The sequence below is a fragment of the Phocoena sinus genome, chromosome 3 (genome assembly GCF_008692025.1).
Source record: "Phocoena sinus isolate mPhoSin1 chromosome 3, mPhoSin1.pri, whole genome shotgun sequence".
In the NCBI taxonomy this organism is placed as follows: domain Eukaryota; kingdom Metazoa; phylum Chordata; class Mammalia; order Artiodactyla; family Phocoenidae; genus Phocoena; species Phocoena sinus.
The window spans coordinates 8,462,598-8,481,873 of NC_045765.1; the positions used below are offsets into that span (position 1 = coordinate 8,462,598).

The 19,276-nt window shown below is 46.0% G+C and overlaps 1 protein-coding gene across 1 annotated transcript; it reads right to left on the reverse strand.

The window, feature by feature from the left end:
• Window positions 1-217: 217 nt before the first annotated feature.
• Window positions 218-13,998, reverse strand: CLEC17A (C-type lectin domain containing 17A). Its single transcript, XM_032627864.1, has 12 exons — window positions 13,874-13,998; window positions 13,657-13,731; window positions 11,305-11,337; window positions 11,172-11,222; window positions 11,047-11,088; window positions 10,831-10,872; window positions 10,051-10,191; window positions 9,903-9,965; window positions 7,699-7,794; window positions 7,337-7,488; window positions 3,729-3,838; window positions 218-1,251 (listed from the first exon to the last, which is right to left on the reverse strand). Exons 1-12 carry the CDS (start codon window positions 13,914-13,916, stop codon window positions 1,119-1,121), a joined length of 981 nt encoding a protein of 326 aa, XP_032483755.1. The 5' UTR covers window positions 13,917-13,998; the 3' UTR covers window positions 218-1,118.
• Between the last annotated feature and the right edge of the window lie 5,278 nt (window positions 13,999-19,276).

A 19,276-nucleotide genomic window follows, 5' to 3' on the forward strand; every position in this document is an offset into this window, starting at 1 on the left:
TGGGCAAGGACCACACAATGAATTGGCATTTTGAGAAGCTTTAACATTGCAGGAGCTAATAGCCCAAGAAGATCCACTCATAAGTCAAGTGAATTACTTCATCAAAGAGCTTTACAGACCAACAAAAGGCCTAAAGGCACATGTGGGTAGATATCTCCATAGTCCTGAGGATCTGACCAAGACGTGGCCTGCCACACTGGATGATTCAGCTGGTCTGTCTTTCTAGAAGTTCCATGTCTTGGCAGAGGTCTGATTCCACCACTTAGCTTGGGCAGACCTCACCCAGGACATCGAAAAAGCTTCATGTCAGGAATAATTTTGCCCCACCTGCTTCCCAGAAGCTGGTCCACATCAAGTAGGCAGTAAGGGATCCCAGTCCCAGCATATCATGGTCCACAGGAGCCAGGGTATTTTCTGTTCCAGCTCAGTCAGTGCCAGACCTGGAGCTCCCAGAATCAGTATCATTTCCTAAGAGCCAGGGACTTGGTGACTTTCCTCCAGACCTCAGAACTGGGAGACCATTACCAAGACCTGGTGTCTCTCCAGCTCACCATCTGCTATGGACTGAGTTTTATGTCCCCCCCCACAAAAAAAAACTCATATGTTAAATTCCAAGCCCCAATGTGATGCTATTAGGAGGTTGGGACTTTGGGAGTGATTAGGTCATGGAGGTGGAGCCCTCATTAATGGGATTAGTGTCTTCATAAAAGGGACCCCAGAGAGCTCCCGCCTCTCCCAGGATGTGAGGACATGGTGAGAAGATGGCATCTATGAACCAGGAAGCAGGTCGTCACTAAACACTGAATCTCCCTGAGCCTTGATCCTGGGCTTACGAGCTTCCAGAACTTTGAGAAATAAATGTCTGTTATTTATAAGCCATCCACTCTACAGTATTCTGTTACAGCAGGCTGAACAGACTAAGACACCATCCAACTGAACAAGCCCCCAAGTCCTCGCCCTAGAAATGACCTGGCTTGCACCCCAGGGAACTCGCTACATCCAGGCTGCTGGTTCCATCTTGGACACGTCCACATCAGTTCTCAGAGGGCAGGAGGTTCTCATGTCCAAAAGCCAAGGGGTACCGGGTACAGACCCCCACCCAACCTCAGCTCTTGGGTTCAACAGGAACATTTCCGCTCACAAATCCAATATGTAGTTTTGTCGCAAGAGAGGTCATTCCAGGTGCCACCTTTGTTCATGCTGGCACAGTCCTCATTATGGAGGTTGTTGGGTTCCTGTGGGTCCCAAAAGCTGGATAAAGGAAAAAGTGCATATAGGGAGGGATGAATAGGTGGAGCACAGGGGATTTTTCAGGGCAGTGAAACTATTATTCTATATGATACTGTGATGGTAGATACATGACATCATGCATTTGTCAAAACCCAGAGAATGTACAACACAAAGAGCGAACCCTAATGTAAACTATGGACTTTAGTCCATAATAATGTATCTATATTGGTTCATCATTTGTAACAAATGCACCACACTAAGGCAAGGTGTTAATAATAGAAAAAAAGTGTGAGGGAGAGAAGGAATATGGGAAATACTTCTCTGTACCTTCTTCTCAATTTTTCTGTAAATCTAAAACTGCTCTAAAAAATAAAGTCCTACTCAGACATAAAAAAGAATGAAATTTTGCCATTTGCAACAACATGGATGGACTTGGAGGGTATTGTGCTGAGTGAAATAAGTCAGACAGGAAAAGACAAATACTATATGATATCACTTATATGTGGAATCTAATAAATACAACTAACTAGTGAATACAACAACAAAGAAACGGACTCACAGATATAGAGAACCAACTAGTGGTTACAAGTGGGGAGAGGAAAGTGGGGAGGGGCAATACAGGGGTAGGAGAGAAAGAGGTACAAGTTATTAAGTATAAATAAGCTACAAGGATATATTTTACAACACAGGGAATATAGCCAATATTTTATAATAACTATAAATGGAGTATAACCTTTAAAAATTGTGAATCACTATATTATATCCCTGTGACTTATATAATACTGTACATCAACTATACTTCCATTAAAAATAATAATAAAAGAAAAAAGAATAAAGTTTATTAATTTTTAAAAAAAGACTATCGGAAGAAAAAGAAAGGCCTTCATTGTTCAGGCTCTTTCTTCCATCCAAATCTTTTCTCAGCCTTTCAGAATTACCTAAACATGCTGTATTATCCCCTTCACCCCAGCAGCTTGTCTGTTCTAACTCAGCCTCACCTCCTGTTCACCAGAAATTCTCCCAGCTCCTGAATCAGTTTCCTGCATCTGGTCAGTTTCTGCTTCCTCTTCCAAAGAACACTTCTGTTACACCAGGTTCCTCCCAACCTTCTAGGTATTGTAATGTCTTAGGTCATGTTCCCTTAAAGCAGAGCCAGATTTGGCAATTCGGGTGCAGAGGATTTATTAAGGGCTGTTCTCAGGAGACAGTGAGTGAGAGAAACAGGATGTGGCAGCGGATAGAATTGAGCAAGGATGTAGGTTCAGCCTGATCTAGCCTCAGCCTGATCCCATAGGAAACTCTGAAATTTGAATAGCACCACAGAGTTATTCCAACTTGAAACAAGGGGTCCAGGCTTCTCTTAACTGGTCACTGTCTGTGGCATGACCCCAATGGGAGTGGAGTAAACTCCTAGCTGAACAGGCTTCCATTCAGCTGAAGTCAACTCTCTGGAGAAAGCATAACTGTGAACTTTTAGCAGTCAGTGCCCCCTGCTGGGGAGAGCCCTCACCAGCCCCATGAAGGGATGTGAGCTGAGCACCTGCAGTGCCACACCATGCCATGACATCTCAATTTGCAGAGCTCTGCCTCCTTCCAGGAATCTTTAATAAAAAATAAAATCCCCAGACAAAACACTAATATCTCTAATATAGAAAGAGCTCCTAGAAATCAGTAAGGAAAAGACCAAAACCACAATATAAAAAATACACAAAAGATATGAATAGGTAATTCACAGAAAAGTTAATACATATGGCTATTAAACATATGAAAATACACCCAACCTCAGGGATAAGAGAAATGCAAATTAATGCTACACTGGGTTTCCATTTTTCACCTACATATAAACCAACAAAATTCCAAAAGTTTGATGAATGTGTGGGCAAAAAATTATAGTCAAGCTGGTGAGAGAATAAATTGGTATAACCAGTATGGGGGACAATTTGTTAATATTTATTTAAAATACAAATACATACACTCCTTGAGAAAGTAAAGCATAATGGCTAAGAGCATAGAGTTTTAAGCCAGGTTGGGTGGCACTGCCACCTGCTAGCTGTCTGACCTTGGGAAGGTTGCTTAACCTCTCTGTGCCTCATTTTCCATACCTTCAAAATGGAGAGAATAATGGTACTCACTTTACAGAATTATTAAGAAGATTAAATAAATGAGCTACTATAAAGAGTGCCCAAAAAATGAAATCCTGTTTATCCTTTTAGCAAATCAAAATCTTCCTCTTCCTCTTGCCCTATAGCCATGCCTCCTTTTCCTTTTTCTCCCCCCAACCATTGGTCTGGGGACTTGATATGTTTGAGCAGCTGTGCTAAAGGTTGAGATGTTTCAATGGAGGAAAAATTAAAGTACAGGCACCAGAAGCCCTATCAGAAAAAAAAGCACCCTTGTGCCTCCCAGTCCAGCTCAGCCTGGAATTCTAAAGAATCTGCTGGTTTGGACTTCACAAGGACTTACAAGGAAGAGAGATCCCAAGAGCCCTGGATACTTGCCTGAAAGTGATGGGTGACCCATCCAGCCACCTCCAGTCCCCTTCACGGTTTTTGTCGTTCAGCCCCAACCAGTATACCCGAGGAGAGCCATGAGCCTTGGCCACAAAGTTCTGCAAGTACAAACTTCATTCAGGCATCAGTTCTTGTCCTACACACCCTCTGCTCTGTCCCACACACATTTAGGGCTTGTGAGTGCCACCTCAATACCCTTCCCAGTCCCCATGGCATGTAGAACAAGATCAGCGCATTCCTCCCACTTGAGCATGTTCAGTGGTAATAGTCATGCCACCTTCTTGCAAAACCTATGAACCACTCTGTGCCTCAGTTTCCACCTCTGTAAAATGGGATAATAGTAGCTACCTCCTCATAGAGTTATTGAGAGGGTTGAATGAATTAGTATGCATAAAGAGCTTGAAACAGTGTCTGACGTGCAGTAAGTACTACGACATCTTAACATTTAACATTATATAATTTAAGGAACATTTTAATAATAATAAGTGATATCTTGATTTCCCTGGTACTTTCACGCCACCCTGCAGTCCTCATCTGTATCCAGGCAGAAGAACTTGGGTGACAGGGGAAGGAAAGGAATGGGGATTCCTGGCTTTTATATTTCCAAAGTCCAGGCCTTTGGGAGAAAAGAAAGGACTTGGGCAAAAGACAAAAGATTAGGAAGAAAATGAAAATATCATGATTTAAAGCAACTCCTCTCCAGGCAAACTGATCTATGGTAAGGGAAACCAGATAAGTAGCTCCCTAGGGTGGGGGTGGCGTGACTGGGAAAGGGGCATGAAAGAACTCCCTGGGTGGTAGAAACATTGTAAATCTTGACTGGGTTGACAGTTACACAGGTGTATACATATGCCAGAACTCAGTGAATGTACACTTAAGATCTGTGCATTTTACTGTATGCAAATCATATCTCATTCACTCAACCTTATTCAAGACCAAGATTCCCTAAAAGGTAGAGAGGAAAGATTGCAATGTGAAGGAAATTATGGAGATGTAGACATGGTGGGTGCCAGAAAGAGGGCTCTGCATTTCATTCCCTGGTAGAGTCCGAAGTGATGGCCAAAATCTCAGATGGGTATGAAAACTCTAAAAAGTAGAGTGTACCTCGACCCTGTTGCCTGGGTAAAGCCCCAGAGAAGTATCAGGAAACCAGAAAGAGAAAAGAGCTGCTTGGTCCATCAAATTACAATAGTGCCTAGCACATAGTAGGTGCTCAAAAAGTGTTCATTGAATTAATAAGTTAATAAGTGACCTACACACTTTGCACAGATATCTCATTTGATCTTCATTGTGACCTACTGGAGCAAGGATTGTTAACCCCATTTTATAGATGAGAAAATTGAGGCAGAGAGAAGTTAAGTAATTTGTCCAGGATCATTCATCCAGTGGATGTCCCAGTGGATACCAGCTTGGAGTAAAGACCTTGAGGACCAGACATGCACTACCCTCTGCCTTGACCCCATATAAGCTGTTCCTACTCAGAAGAAAGATAGAAGATCTCAACTGGCAGACAAAATTTCCACCCTCCTGGTATAATGGGAGTTCAAAAGAGGCAGGAAATGAGTTATTTAAAGAAAACAAAGTTATATTTCTTATGCACCTGAGTTTAGGGAGTATGACTTATACCTCCCCATCATCTTATTACATCTAATTAAATTACATCATCTAATTTAATCTCAAAAAAACCCCTCGGGGCTTCCCTGGTGGCGCTGTGGTTGGGAGTCCGCCTGCCGATGCAGGGGACGCGGGTTCGTGCCCCGGTCCAGGAAGATCCCACATGCCGCGGAGCGGCTGGGCCCGTGAGCCATGGCCGCTGAGCCTGCGCGTCCGGAGCCTGTGCTCCGCATTGGGAGAGGCCACAACAGTGAGAGGCCCGCGTACTGAAAAAAAAAAAAAAAAAAAACCCCTCTGTACTACCTACTCATACAAATGATGCTATGAAAGATTTTTTTTAAATAGAGGGAAAAAAATAGGATGGTAGGCCTAAATCTAACCAAATCAATAATTACATTAAATGTAAATGGTCTTAAAACACCAATTAAAAGCCAGAGATTGTCAGATTGAATTTAAAATATATATGTAAGACCCCACTATATGCTGTCTACAAGAAAACTAATTTTTTTTTTTTTTTTTTTTTTTTTGCAGTACACGGGCCTCTCACTGCTGTGGCCTCCCCCATTGCAGAGCACAGGCTCCAGATGCGCAGGCCCAGTGGCCATGGCTCGCGGGCCCAGCCACTCCGCAGCATGTGGGATCCTCCCAGACCAGGGCACGAACCCGCGTCCCCTGCATCGGCAGGCAGATCCCCAGCCAATGTGCCACCAGGGAAGCCAGAAATCTACTTTTAAAATAATGACATAGACAGGTTAAAAATAAAAGGATGGGAAAAGATAAACCATGCAAACACTAATCAAATAGTGCTATGAAGCTTATGGCCAAGAACATGGACTTTGAAACCAGCTTCCTGGGCTCAGATCCTAGCTCTGACACTTACTAGTTGTAACAAGCAAGTTGCTTAAGTGAAATATGCCTCAGTTTCCTCACCTGTGAAGTACTGATATGTAATGATATATACTGTGTACAAATGGTCTTACCACTTAGCTTTGATAGTATTAAGTCATTAAAGTTATTTACACATATTCCAATTCTCCTTCTACATAAACATTGATGAAACCATCTTTCCCTGCATCTTAAAACATAGCAGTGCCAATGGGACTTTCTTTGTGAGTGCACATAGGTAGAAGTTTTAAAAGTCAGTGTATGACTTGCCTCATACACTTCCATCATTGAGCTATAGAGACTGTCTGTTACTTCAACATAACATAACGTCTCCTGACTCACACACTAATTTATAAAGCTGTTGTTAGAATTATGTGAATGCATGTAAGATGTTTAGAATACAGCCTAGACAATAGAAAGTGCTACCTAAGAGATAGCCATTATATTATATCTCCATGTTAGAGGGAAAACTGAGACTCAGAGAGGATAAGTAAACACAATCAGGATTTGAACTCAAGCAAAGCATACCCCCTTAACCTTCATATTAAAAGTTTTAGTGGGGACTTCCATGGTGGCGCAGTGGTTAAGAATCTGCCTGCCAATGCAGGGGACATGGGTTAGATCCCTGGTCTGGGAAGATCCCACATGCCATGGAGCAACTAAGCCCGTGCACCACAACTACTAAGCCAGCCTGCGCTCTAGAGCCCATGAGCCACAACTACTGAAGCCCACATGTTCTAGGGTCCGCGTGCCGCAACTACTGAGCCTGTGTACTGCATCTACTGAAGCCCGCATGCCTAGAGCCCATGCTCTGCAAGGGAAGCCACCGCAATGAGAAGCCTGCACACCACAACGAAGAGTAGCCCCTGCTTGCCGCAACTACAGAAACCCCGCACGGAGCAACGAAGACCCAACATAGCCAAAAATATTTTTTAATTAAAAATAAATTTAAAAATAAAACATATTATTAAAAAAGTTTTAGTGACTCAACAGCAATTCCAGTTTCTCTACATCCAGGCCTGGGAAGGATATGTAAATCCTAAAAGAGAGGCAGGCTGGCCCTGCTGGTTCTCAAGGGCTCGGTAGGGACAGCTCACCTGCTCAGCAAAGTTACTGATGATGACCAAGTGAGAGTAATTCTCCTGGCAGAACTTCCGGGCTTCATCCCATGACTTGGTGCTTGGAGAGAAGTAGTAACACTTACCCTGAAAAGGGAGCCAGCCCTCAGGGCAAGTGACCCCGGTACAGTCTGGGGACAAGATAGGATTCTGTCAGAGTGGACCCAGAACCAGAGTAATGTACATGGTATGCCATGTACAGCTGTGCAGGCTATGCACTGCTCCACTCCAGGTGGGCACCACTCACATAGATTACACTGAGAATCACTCCCATGGATTCATGCAGTGTAGCAGCTCTGCCATGTCCCCCATCTCAGGGAAGTTCCCCAAGTCCCACTCACCTAATAAGCCCCGAAGTTCCAGCAGGGACTGGTTGGTGTCAGCTCTTACTCGTTCAATGTCCTTCTTCAGGCCGGCTAGCCCCGCCATGCCAGTCACTGTCAGCAGGGATGGGCTGTAGGGTTAGAGACCCAAACCCCCACCTACCCACCTACCCATCACTGACTGCAGACACACCAGAGAACAGCAAGAGCTCCGTTCCCTCACTGCACCCATGTTCTAGTGGGTGGTGGTAAAACTCAAAAACACATGCTCAGTGCCCAAGAAGAGCCCTAATGTGACTCCAAGGAGAGATTAATCCCTGAGGCATGGCGAAGAGTAAAGATGGTGGGCTTCTTGCAGGAGGTGGGTTTTAAAGGAAAATGGTGATTCCGTATCTCTAAGGGGATGGGGAGGCTCAGTAGGCAGGAGCCACCTTGGAAGCAAAGGTCCAGAGACAAGCATGTTGGGAAAGACTGGTGCAGTAGAGGTCAAGCAGAATCTCACAGGAGCTTGAGCTCAAAGTGGGAAGAGGTCTGGTGTCTGGATCCTTAAATGCAAAGCTAAAGGTTTTGTGTTGGACTCCGGGCAGTGAGAAGCCATTGATGGGTTTTGAGTGGAAGAGTGGCTTGGTCTGAAGTGTGGGGTGAAGGATTGTGGAATGGAGCAATTTTCAGACTTCAGGAATCATACTGAAAGCCTCTTCTACAACTAATGTATGTGTTCCCACTACTTTCACACAGATTTGCCCTCTCCCAATACTCCCCAGGGCCATCACTAGATGGCCCTTCAGTTGGACAAGACAGAAATATTAGATAGATAAATGATAGACAGACAGATAGATAGATAGATAGATAACATATATATTATCCTTGACACTCTTCCCTCTCACTCACCACCATTCCCACTCACTCATCCCCAGTCTGGTCAATTTTACCTCCTAAATCTTTCCACTCCACCTACTACTCTTCATCCCCACAACCACAACCCTCATCCAAGAATTCATCATCTCTCAATTACCCAATTTCACCATTCTCCTCCCTTGTACTTATGTCGCCTCCTACCACAGGGCCTTTGCACATGCCTGAGACCCTGAACTCCTTACCAAGTTAACTCCTTCTCTTCCTTCACACAGCTATAGTACCATTTCCCTAGCGAAACTCTATATGACACTCCCAAAGATAAGGTCAAGACCCCTTGTTAGATTTTTTCATAGAATTGCCTTCCTCTTCCTTCGGACTATTCATCAAAACTTGGAATTTTACCCTCACTTGGATGATAATTTGGTAAATGGCTGTCTATGCTTGTACTGTCCAACAGAAACAAGATGTGAACCACATAGGTAATTTTAAATTTTCTAGTGTTTTAAAAGTCAAAAGAAAGTAAAATTAATTTGAATGCCATTTTTGTTTATCTCAATATATCCAAAAGATTAGCATTTCAGTGTATAATCAATATTAAAGATTATCATTATTAATATTATTGATAGATTTGACGTTATTTTTGTAGCAAAGCTTTGAAACATGTATCTTTTGGTTGGGCTTTTTTTGTTTGTATTGTGGCTTTCTGTTTTTTTGTTTTGGCCGTGCCACGCGGCTTGCAGGATCTTAGTTCCCCAAGCAGGATCAAACCCGGGCCCAAGGCAGTGAAAGGATCGAGTCCTAACCACTGGACCTCCAGGGAATTCCCATGAAATCTGTATGTATTTTTTTTTAAGATCTTTTTCGGTGTGGACCAATTTTAAAGTATTGAATTTGTTACAATATGGCTTCTGTTTTATTTTTGTTTTTTTGGCTGCGAGGCATGTGGAATCTTAGTTTCCCGACCAGGGATGGAACCCGCACCCCCTGCGCTAGAAGGCGAAGTCTTAACCACTGGACCGCCAGGGAAGCCCCCCATATGTATTTTAGGCTTACAATATATCTCAATCCAAAATGACCACATTTCAAGTGCTCAACAACCACAGTGACTCATGGTCGCCATATTGGACAGTGGAGGTCTAGACACACACACACACACACACACACACACACACACACACACACACACACTCCACAGGGACAGGGACTATGTCTGATGTGTTTACCATCTTACCCACCCATCCCCCACCCTGCTACCTAGCACAGTGCCTAGCACAGATGGCATTGGGGTTGGTCATGAAGCTGGATGTGAGGATCATATTCGTGCTCAATATGCATGGTTTGAAGGGTTGATTGAAAGCACTCACCATTTGCTTGCCATGCCATCTGCTGAAAGGTTAACATCCTCAGCTCTTCCACCACCTCCCGGTCTATGAGAAGGAGTCCAGCTTGAGCCCAAGTCCTCCCATACCCCTTCCCCAGTTTCTCTGCATGCCCCATCCTCACCTTACTCACATTTAATCAGGGTAACAGCCAGACCAGTGCAGCCCATGAGCAGTGACACCACCACCAGCAGACACACGTACACCATCAGTCTCTCCTCCTGGTAACACCTAAGACCTCCGGACTTCCGACTGATCCAGGGCACTGGAGTTGCTGGGGGGAAGAGATGGGGACAGAGAGACTGATGCTGGTGCTTCAGATAGTGAGGAAGGGACCCCTGAGCTTTCCTCCAAGAGCAGGGGGGCAAATGACTACGGTCATGACTATATCACCAGGTGGGTTCAGCAAGAGAATATCAGGGAGAGAAAACGCTAAAGAAGCCCAGAGCATTTGTGGAATATACAATACGCCACACATTCTGTCACATCCTTATTATTTTACTGGCTCCTCACCCTTATGACGTAGATATAAATAGTATTCCCATTTTGCAAATAAGTGAACTGAGGGCTTGGAGAGGTCATGCATAACTTGGACCCAGCTCTTCTCCTAACATTTGGATGCATTGTCTTCTACACTCCAGCAGCCCCTGCCCAAGCTGCTCCCCGGTGGCCCAAGCTGTGGACCCTTGCATCTGGGGCAGAGAACATTTCCCATAACTTATAGGCAAGCAGGAGGTAAGGCTTGAAGAGTACCTGGTGGATATCCTGGGTCCCTGGGGGTCTGGTTTAGACTCAGAAAGGAGGAGCTCCTGAAAGGAAATGTTTCTCTACCAGGGTCTCACTCCAGAGCTATAGGTCTCAAATACACTGGCCACCATGAGAGGGGAGATAGAGGTAAACCTAAAGGACTTACTGGCTATAGGCAGCTGGGATGGAGGATGTACAAGATCAGTGCCTGGGAGAAAGGCAAGAGAGGTTTATTCAGAAGTCACTGAAAGATTTCGTCTTCCAAGATCAACAACCTCCCCCCAAGCCCTCTGATTTGTTCTTTGGTCAGAATTGGGGGACTGGAGGGAGGACTTCCAAGTGTCCGCTCTCAGGCTTCGTAATGGATATTCCCACTGCTCACCCAGTTGAGGAGTTGTGCAGGTGACAGGGGTGAGGTTCAGGCCTGGAAGGGGTCAGAAAGACAACAGTCAGGCAGAGCAGGGCTTCCGCCAAGTGAACAGGAAGGTCCCAGCCCTAGATGCTCACCTGTGTTCTTCAGGAGCTTGCAGGGAAGTGGGGGGTTCTCTGTTTTCTTTCCTGAGGAGGAAGGAATGGTTGCTCAGGCCCAGATCAGGATAAAGCCAGCACTGGGTCTCCTGTACCCCCAGCCCCAGCTCACCTGCCCTTGGAGGCCTTGGTGGAGCCGTCCAACCTGGCAAAGAGAAGTTCAGCATTACAGCTGGTCCAAGGATGGGAATGAGGTGGAAAGGCAGTAATGGAAACAGGATTGACATGTACGCACTGTTATATTTCAGATAGATGACTGGGACTTCCCTGGTGGTGCAGTGGTTAAGAATCCACCTTCCAATGCAGGGGGCGCTGGTTTGATCCCTGGTTGGGGAACTAAGATCCCACATGTCGTGGGGCAACTAAGCCTGCGTACTGCAACTACTGAGCCCGCACCCTCTGGAGCCCATGCGCCACAAATAGAGAGGCCACGCACTGCAACTACTGAACCCACGTTCTCTGGAGCCTGCATGCCACAACTAGAGAGAGGCCTGTACGCTGCAATGAAGAGCCCGCACACCACAAGGAAGATCCTGCATGCCGCAACTAAGACCCAGTGCAGTCAAATAAATAAATATTTTTAAATAAATAAATAAAAATAAAATAGATGACCAACAAGGACCTATTGTAAAATTAATTAATTTATTATTTTTTTTAAAAAAAGAGGGACTTCCCTAGCGGTCCAGTGGTTAGGACTCCGCACGTCCACTGCTGGGGGCACAGGTTCAATCCCTGGTCAGGGAACTAAGATCCCGCATGCCGCACAGTGTGGCCAGAAAAAAGAAAAAAGAAACAGGATTGAGATTGCAATGGAGGGTTAGGGATGGGGTTGTGCATGAGAATGGAATTGGGCTTAGGGATAGGGACAGGATTAAGATACAGTGACCAACCATCCTGAATGACCCAGGACTTTCTTAATTTTAAAACAGGAGGTCCCACATTCCAAGAAATCTTTCATCTCTGCACAAACTGGGACAGTTGATCCCCCTAAGTTAAAGACACAAGTGAGTTTGGGTATGGGAATAGAGTCAAGGTGAAGGTCGGGATGAGGGTTTGGATTGAGATGATGGGGTTGAAGAAGGGTCAGGGATAGTGATGGACATGGGAGTAGGTTTGTGATTCAGGGTGTAGTTGGGATGAAGAATGCGGCTGTAGCTGCATTGGGGAATGGGGGAGAAGTTGAGGTTGGGTTGTAGTTGTGTTAGGGCTTGGTGATAGTTTTGATTTGGACAGGAGATGGGTTGGAGATGGGGCTGCATTTGGAGATGGGGGTGGGACCTAAATTTGGGGAAGGGGTGGCCTTGAAGACAGCGATGGGGTGGGTCTTCGGGTTGGGCTTGGGGACCATGCTGGGACCAAGATGGATTTGGAGACGGACAGTCAAAAAGCAGAGCCCAGGGGCTTCCCCTGGTGGGAGTTTACTCAGGGAAACCTCAAAGCCTCCACTGTTTTTTTTTCGTTTGGCCCTGCCACGCAGCTTGCGAGATCTCAGTTCCCCAACCAGGGGTGAAACCCAAGCCATGGCAGTAAAAGCACCCAGTCCCAACCACTGGACCCAAAGCCTCCACTTTTTTTTTTTTTTTTTTTTGAAGAATGGGTTTATTTATTATTTTTTAATTTTTCGGGGCTGTGTTTGGGTCTTCATTGCTGTGCATGGGCTTTTCTCTAGTTGCAGAGTCGGGGTGCTACTCTTCGTTGCGGCATGGGGGCTTCTCTTGTTGCAGAGCATGGGCTGTAGGTGCACGGGCTCAGTAGTTGTGGCTCATGGGCTCTAGAGCCCAGGCTCAGTAGTTGTGGCTCACGGGCTTAGTTGCTCCACGGCATGTGGGATCTTCCATGGACCAGGGCTCGAACCCGTGTCCCTTGCATTGGCAGGCAGATTCTTACCCACTGCGCCACCAGGGAAGTCCCAGCCTCCACTTTTATATACACTTATTGGACTCTTGTTGAGTCCCTGGCCAGGCATGGACGACCCAAGTCTAAAGGCAAATTTGGGCCCTGGGTGTGAATGCGAAGAGGTTGGAGAGACAAGTCCACTCACAGCTTCTGAAATACTGGCTTTCATGTCTCGGGGCCTTTGCATCCACCAGTTCTTTTCTGGGCTTCTCTTCTTAACAAACTCCTGTTCATCCCTCAAGTCTCACTCCAATGTCCCCTCATCTGACCCCGAATCCTCCCACTAGTGCAGGCAGACCCCTCAATTACCCTCAGGATTTCCCCAATTTCATAATCCCTCCCCTCTCAGACCTGCTCACCCAAGACTATGCCCAAAACTGCCTCCCCCATCAGACTGAGAGACCCTCAGGGTAGATGCATGGATACTCCCACCATCATGGTGCCCAGTATGGGCAGGCTGACCATGTATGTCTGCAGTGCCCAGCTAGTTCCCCCTGGGGAGTCTGTTCCCCAACCTCATCCCTCAAATCACACATCTCTTCACCTGGTCTCTGAGAGGTCCTCTTACCTGGCTTGGGAGGAAGGTCCTTGTACGGTGGTGCCGTGTTCTCATAATCGTCACCATCATCCTCTTCTCTGGGCCCTTCCAGAGGAAAGGCAAGTGAGAGCCCAGCCCATTCCCTCCTCTGTCCCTCACACCCTGGTCTCTGGCCCCAAGGTGGGAATACGGTAACCTGGGTCCTGACCACCCCTGGTCCCCAGCCCATGCCTGGCCAGGGCCATACCTGGCAGGTCTCTGTACTCAGAGTTAGTATACAGGGTGCACATGACTGCAGCTAACACAGGAGCCTGAGAAGAAGCAGGCAGAGCTCGACAGCTTCTTCTCCTTGTGTCCTCAACTCAAGTGACTAGGGTTTTTCTCAGTTCCTTTTTTCTTTAAAAGTCAAGAACATGCAAATCTGTCTTGAGGGGAAACCACAGACCACACACACACACACACACACACACACACTTATTCTTCTCCCCAGTTTGGATTCATGCATAGAAATAACAATGACAACAGCCCCTGCATTTGAGTTCCTACACAGCACCAAGCCCTGGGTGAAAAATAGATAAGCTCCTTCCTTCATGAAACTTCAATCGAGACAGGAGAGACAATAAACCTATAAAGAAATATAGAAATAAGCAATATGGTCTGGTTTTTTATTTTATTTCCAATAGTAACTAAGTATTATCTTAAAATAAAATAAAACAGGGTAAAGGGATAGGATGCGGGCTAATGTAGAGAGGTGGTCAGGGGAGGCCTCCCAGAGGGGTTGACATTTACAACAAGACGTTAAAGTAATCGGTGCTAAGTACTCCCACATTCCCACAGTGAAGTTTTAGGCTCACTGTGGCTACATAACAAATTACCCCAAAACCTCATGACTTAAAAAAAACAGTAGGGGGCTTCCCTGGTGGCTCAGTGGTTGAGTGTCCGCCTGCCGATGCAGGGGACACAGGTTCGTGTCCCGGTCCGGGAGGATCCCACATGCTGTGGAGCGGCTGGGCCCGTGAGCCATGGCCACTGAGCCTGCGCGTCCGGAGCCTGTGCTCCACAACGGGAGAGGCCACAATAGTGAGAGGCCCGCGTACCGCAAAAAAAAAAACAAAACAGTAGGCATGTATTATCTCACAGTCTCTGAGGCTCAGGGATTCAAGAGCACCTGTGTGGTTCTGGCTCGGGATCTCTCATAAGGTTCCAGTCAAGATGTTGCCCAGGGTTGCGGTCATCAGAAAGTTGGGCTGGGGCTAGAGGATCTCCTCCACGATGGTACAGTCCCATGGCTGTTGGCAGGAGGCCTCAGTTCCTCGCCATGTGAGCCTCTCCCAAGGGCTGATTGAGTATCCTCACAACATGGCATAGGCCAAAATGGAAGCCGCAAAGCCTTGTATGATCTAGCCTCACAAATCACAAACTATGATCTCTACTCTATTTATCACATGGACCAGCTCTGAGTCACTGTGGGAGGAAACCACACGAGGACATAAATACCAACAGGTAGGGATCATTTGGAGGCCATCTTGAAGGCTGCCTACCACAGTCATATACACAGAACTTGCAAAGGAGTGTTTTTCATCCTGAACTTGACATCGACTGGAGGGTATTTAAAAAGTGAAAGTTAAAGAGAGAGAGAGAGAGGTCTGTCTACCGTATGGGGAAACCAAGGGATGAGGTTCTGATTCACACCCAAAACAGCATGAAGTGAAATGACGGACATAGGGGAAAGGGCTGCAATAGGAGTGGCTGCGTCTTTTGGTACATCAAGGATGTGGGAGTTTCCTGTGAGCCTCGTGAAAGAGGTGGAATAACCAGACTGAGGCCCAAGAAAGCAGCTTGCCTATGTTTCTCAAAACGACCACCATCAGTCTTTGGGGCCAACAGCTCTAGAATCGTCCATGACGCCTCCCTTCTCTCTCATTCCATGGCTATGGCACATTACGTTTTCAAAAGATGGCTGCAACAATATCTCATGTCCTACATGTTCTTATGCAATGTGACCATGCCACTCCATCAAGAAGTAGAGTCTAATTATCCTCCCTTTAAATCTGGGCTTGCCTTAGTGACTCTCTTATAACCAACAAAATGTGGCACAAGGGACAGCTGCCATGCAGCTTCCACCTGGCTCTGTCAGAACATGTGCTCCCAACTGACATTTTGTGAGGAAGCCCAAGCCACATGGAGGTGCTTGGCTCAAAATCCCAGTTGAGGCCAGATTTCAAGTCATCCCAGCCCAGGTGCCAGACATATAAGTGAAGGCACCTCCCAATAATTCCAGCCCCCAGGAGAGTTAGAGTCACCTCCAGCCCTCTGGGTCTTCCCATCCGAGGCCCCAGACATCATAGAGCGGAAGCAAGCTGTCCCTACCATGCCCTGTCTCATAGAATCCACGAGCATATGAAGTGATTATTTTATGCCACTACGTTTGGGGTGGTTTCTTAGACATCCTAGATAACTGTAAATATGACCAATCTGTTAGTAATTCTGGTTGTCTCTACGTTCACAGCATATTCAGCCTCTGAGTCCTTTTCATCTCCTGGTCTTAGCCATCATCCTCTTTCACCTGGATTACAGTAATAGCCTCCACCTAGGTCTACCCACTTCTGCCCTTGCCCCCTTTATGGGGGCAAACTCATAGAAGCAGGGAGATGGTTGCCCATGGCTGGAGGGAGGGAAAAAGTGGGTAGATGTTGGTCAATGGGTACAAAGTTTCAGTTGTGCAAGATGAATATGTCCTAGAAAACAACAATGTGACTATAGTTGACAACGTTGTATTGTGTACCTGAAAGTTGCTAAGAGGGTAGATCTTGGGTGTTCTTAACACAAAAAAAGAATAAACAAAAGGAAAATGTTAACTCTGAAGTGATGGATATGTTGACTGGCTTGGTTGTGGTGAATGTTTCACAGTATACATGTATATTGGATTATCAGGTCGTACACCTTAAATGCATACAATTTTGACTGTCAAGAATACCTCAGAAGGACTTCCCTGGTGGTGCAGTGGTTAAGAACCCTCCTGCTAAGGCAGGGGACACGGGTTAGAGCCCTGGTCCGGGAAGATCCCACATGCCGCGGAGCAAATAAGCCCGTGTGCCACAACTACTGAGCCTGTGCTCTAGAGCCCACAAGCCACAACTACCGAGCCCGTGTGCCACAACTACTGAAGCCCACGCACCTAGAGCCCGTGATCCGCAACAAGAGAAGCCACTGCAATGAGAAGCCTACTAGAGAGAAAAGCCCGCACTCAGCAACAAAGACCCAACGTGGCCAAATTAATTTAATTTGAAAAAAAGAATACCTCAGTAAAGCTGGAAGAAAAACAACCGTAACTGTTTTTATTTAAACTTTTGATAATTTCTTTACCGCAATTTTCTTTCATTTTCTTTAACATTGCATTAATATATAATTTTTCTTGGGAAAAAAATAGAGTCTGAAATCAAGGTGTGGGCAGGGCCATGCTCCCTCCAAAGGCACTAGGGGAGGATCCTTTTTGCCTCTCCAGCTTCTAGGGTTTCCTGGCACTCTTTGGCTTGTGGCCACATCACTCCAATCTCCGCCTCAGTCTTCACATGCCTTTTTCTCTGTGCACCTCTGTGTCTCAACTCTAGATGCTATGCTGGTGGTTTTGAAGATGCAGGAAGGGGCCATGAGCCAAGAAAGGCAGCTCTAGAAGCTGGAAAAGGCTAGAAAACAGATTCTCGAAGCCTCTGAGGGAGAGCGGTCCTGCTGACAACTTGGTTTCAGCCACATGAAACAACTTTGAACTTCCGACCTCCAGGGCTATAAAAGAATTCATTTCCGTTGTTTTAAGCCTCTAAATTTGTGGTAATTTGTTACAGCAAGCATAGCATATTACATACCCCAAAGGGCAAGACCCCAATTCCTCTTTTGAGGGGTTTTCCTTTAAAGTAAAAGGAAATGCAACTCAGATTGGCTTAAACAACAAGGAAATCCCGTCAGGCCCGTCCATGTACAAGTTAGAATACTGGGCGGGGTCGCTGTAAGGGAGATTCAGAACAAGAGTGGCTTAAATGAGATGGAATTTATTTCTCACCTCACAGTCTCAATATAAGCCATCCACAGTCTCTGCCAGTGGAAACTCTTCCCCAGCACATGCGGAGGGGGGTGGCCCCAGCCCTACTTGAGGTGGGAGGGCAGCAGCAGACCAGCCTCCCTCTCCAGGAAAAGCTCACCCCAGGGGCTGGGCTTCCCCCCGCCCCGTTCCCATGATGTAACATCCTGAACCTCTCCCACCTGCATGAGGTGTGGGTGTGCTGTTCCCATTCTACAGATGGGGAAATGGAGACTTGTCTGAGGAGGAAGAGTCTGCCTGCCCAGCGAATACCCACTGAGCATACACAACAAGTATCAGATTCCAGATGGATATGGGGGGGTCAGGGTGGAGGGATAGGGAAGGGATGGGGGGATACACCAACCAAGAGGACTGAGAGCATCTCTGGCCATCAAGGGCATCCTTTAAGGTGGGTGGGCCTGGGCAAGGTAAGTGTGGTGAAGGTTGGACGGTCTCACTATGTGAGGGTGATGGCCACATGGCCAAGGCCATGCCTCGAGACTTGGCACACAGTAGGTGTGCAGGAACTGGTAGTGAAATCCAGTCCTGTCAACTGGGTATAATAACATAAAGCCATGGGCCCAGGCTGACCCGGCTCTGCCCCATTCTTGCTACGTGACCTCAGGGAAGTAGAACAACATCTCCGAGCAGAGGTCTCCTGATATGTCCAATGGAGATTGGCGATTCAGTTGTCCATTCATCTATTCAACAGATATGTATTGACCACCTACTGTGTGTTAGGCTCTGTTCTAGGTACTAGGGAGACATTGGTGAATAACAACAAAAATCCCTACCCTTGGGATTAGAAACAGGGAGAGATATAATGAATAACATAAACAAATACCTTATACAGAGAACAAACTAGTGGTTACCAGTGGGGAGAGGGAAAGAGGGGAGGCGCAAAATAGGGGGAGAGGAATAAGAGACACAAACTACTATGAATAAAATAAATAAGAAACAGGATCTATTGTACAGCGCAGGGAAATTAGCAATTATTTTGTGATAACTTTAAATGGAGTATAATCTATAAAAATATTGAATCACTATGTTGTACACTTGAAACTAATATAATATTGTAAATCAACTATACTTCAATAAAAAAAACAGACCTTAGAAATGTTGTTAGATAGGCATAAGCAGAAAAAGAAGAAAAATAAGCAGACAAGAGGAATCAGGTGTGCATGGGGCGGGACTGTTGCAATAGTAAAGAAGATCACAGAATGGAAATGATACAAAGCATGGTCTTGGACCAGAACCAAAGTATACTAGAAATCACAGAATGATATCTGGAAAATCCATACGTATCTGGAAATTAAATCATGGGTCAGACAGGAAGTCAAAACTAAAAATATTTTTGACTGAATGAAAGTGAAAACGTACCATATCAAAATATGTGGGGTGCAGCTAAAGCAGTGCTAAGAGGGAATTGTAGGGCATTAAACACTTATGTTTAAGAAGGTGATGGGGGGAGTTCCCTGGCGGTCCAGTGGTTAGGACTCAGCACTTTCACTGCTGTGGCTCTGGTGGGGGAACTAAGATCCCACAAGCCACAAAGCACTAGGCATGGCCAAAAAT

Coding starts and splice junctions, on each gene's coding strand:
- CLEC17A (XM_032627864.1), bottom strand. CDS start 13,916: ATGTGCACCCTGTATACTAACTCTGAGTACAGAGACCTGCCAG. Junction 11,338..13,656: donor GGACCTTCCTCCCAAGCCAG/GTAAGAGGACCT, acceptor TCTCTTTGCCAG/GTTGGACGGCTCCACCAAGG. Junction 1,252..3,728: donor GGGTCACCCATCACTTTCAG/GCAAGTATCCAG, acceptor TCCTTTATCCAG/CTTTTGGGACCCACAGGAAC.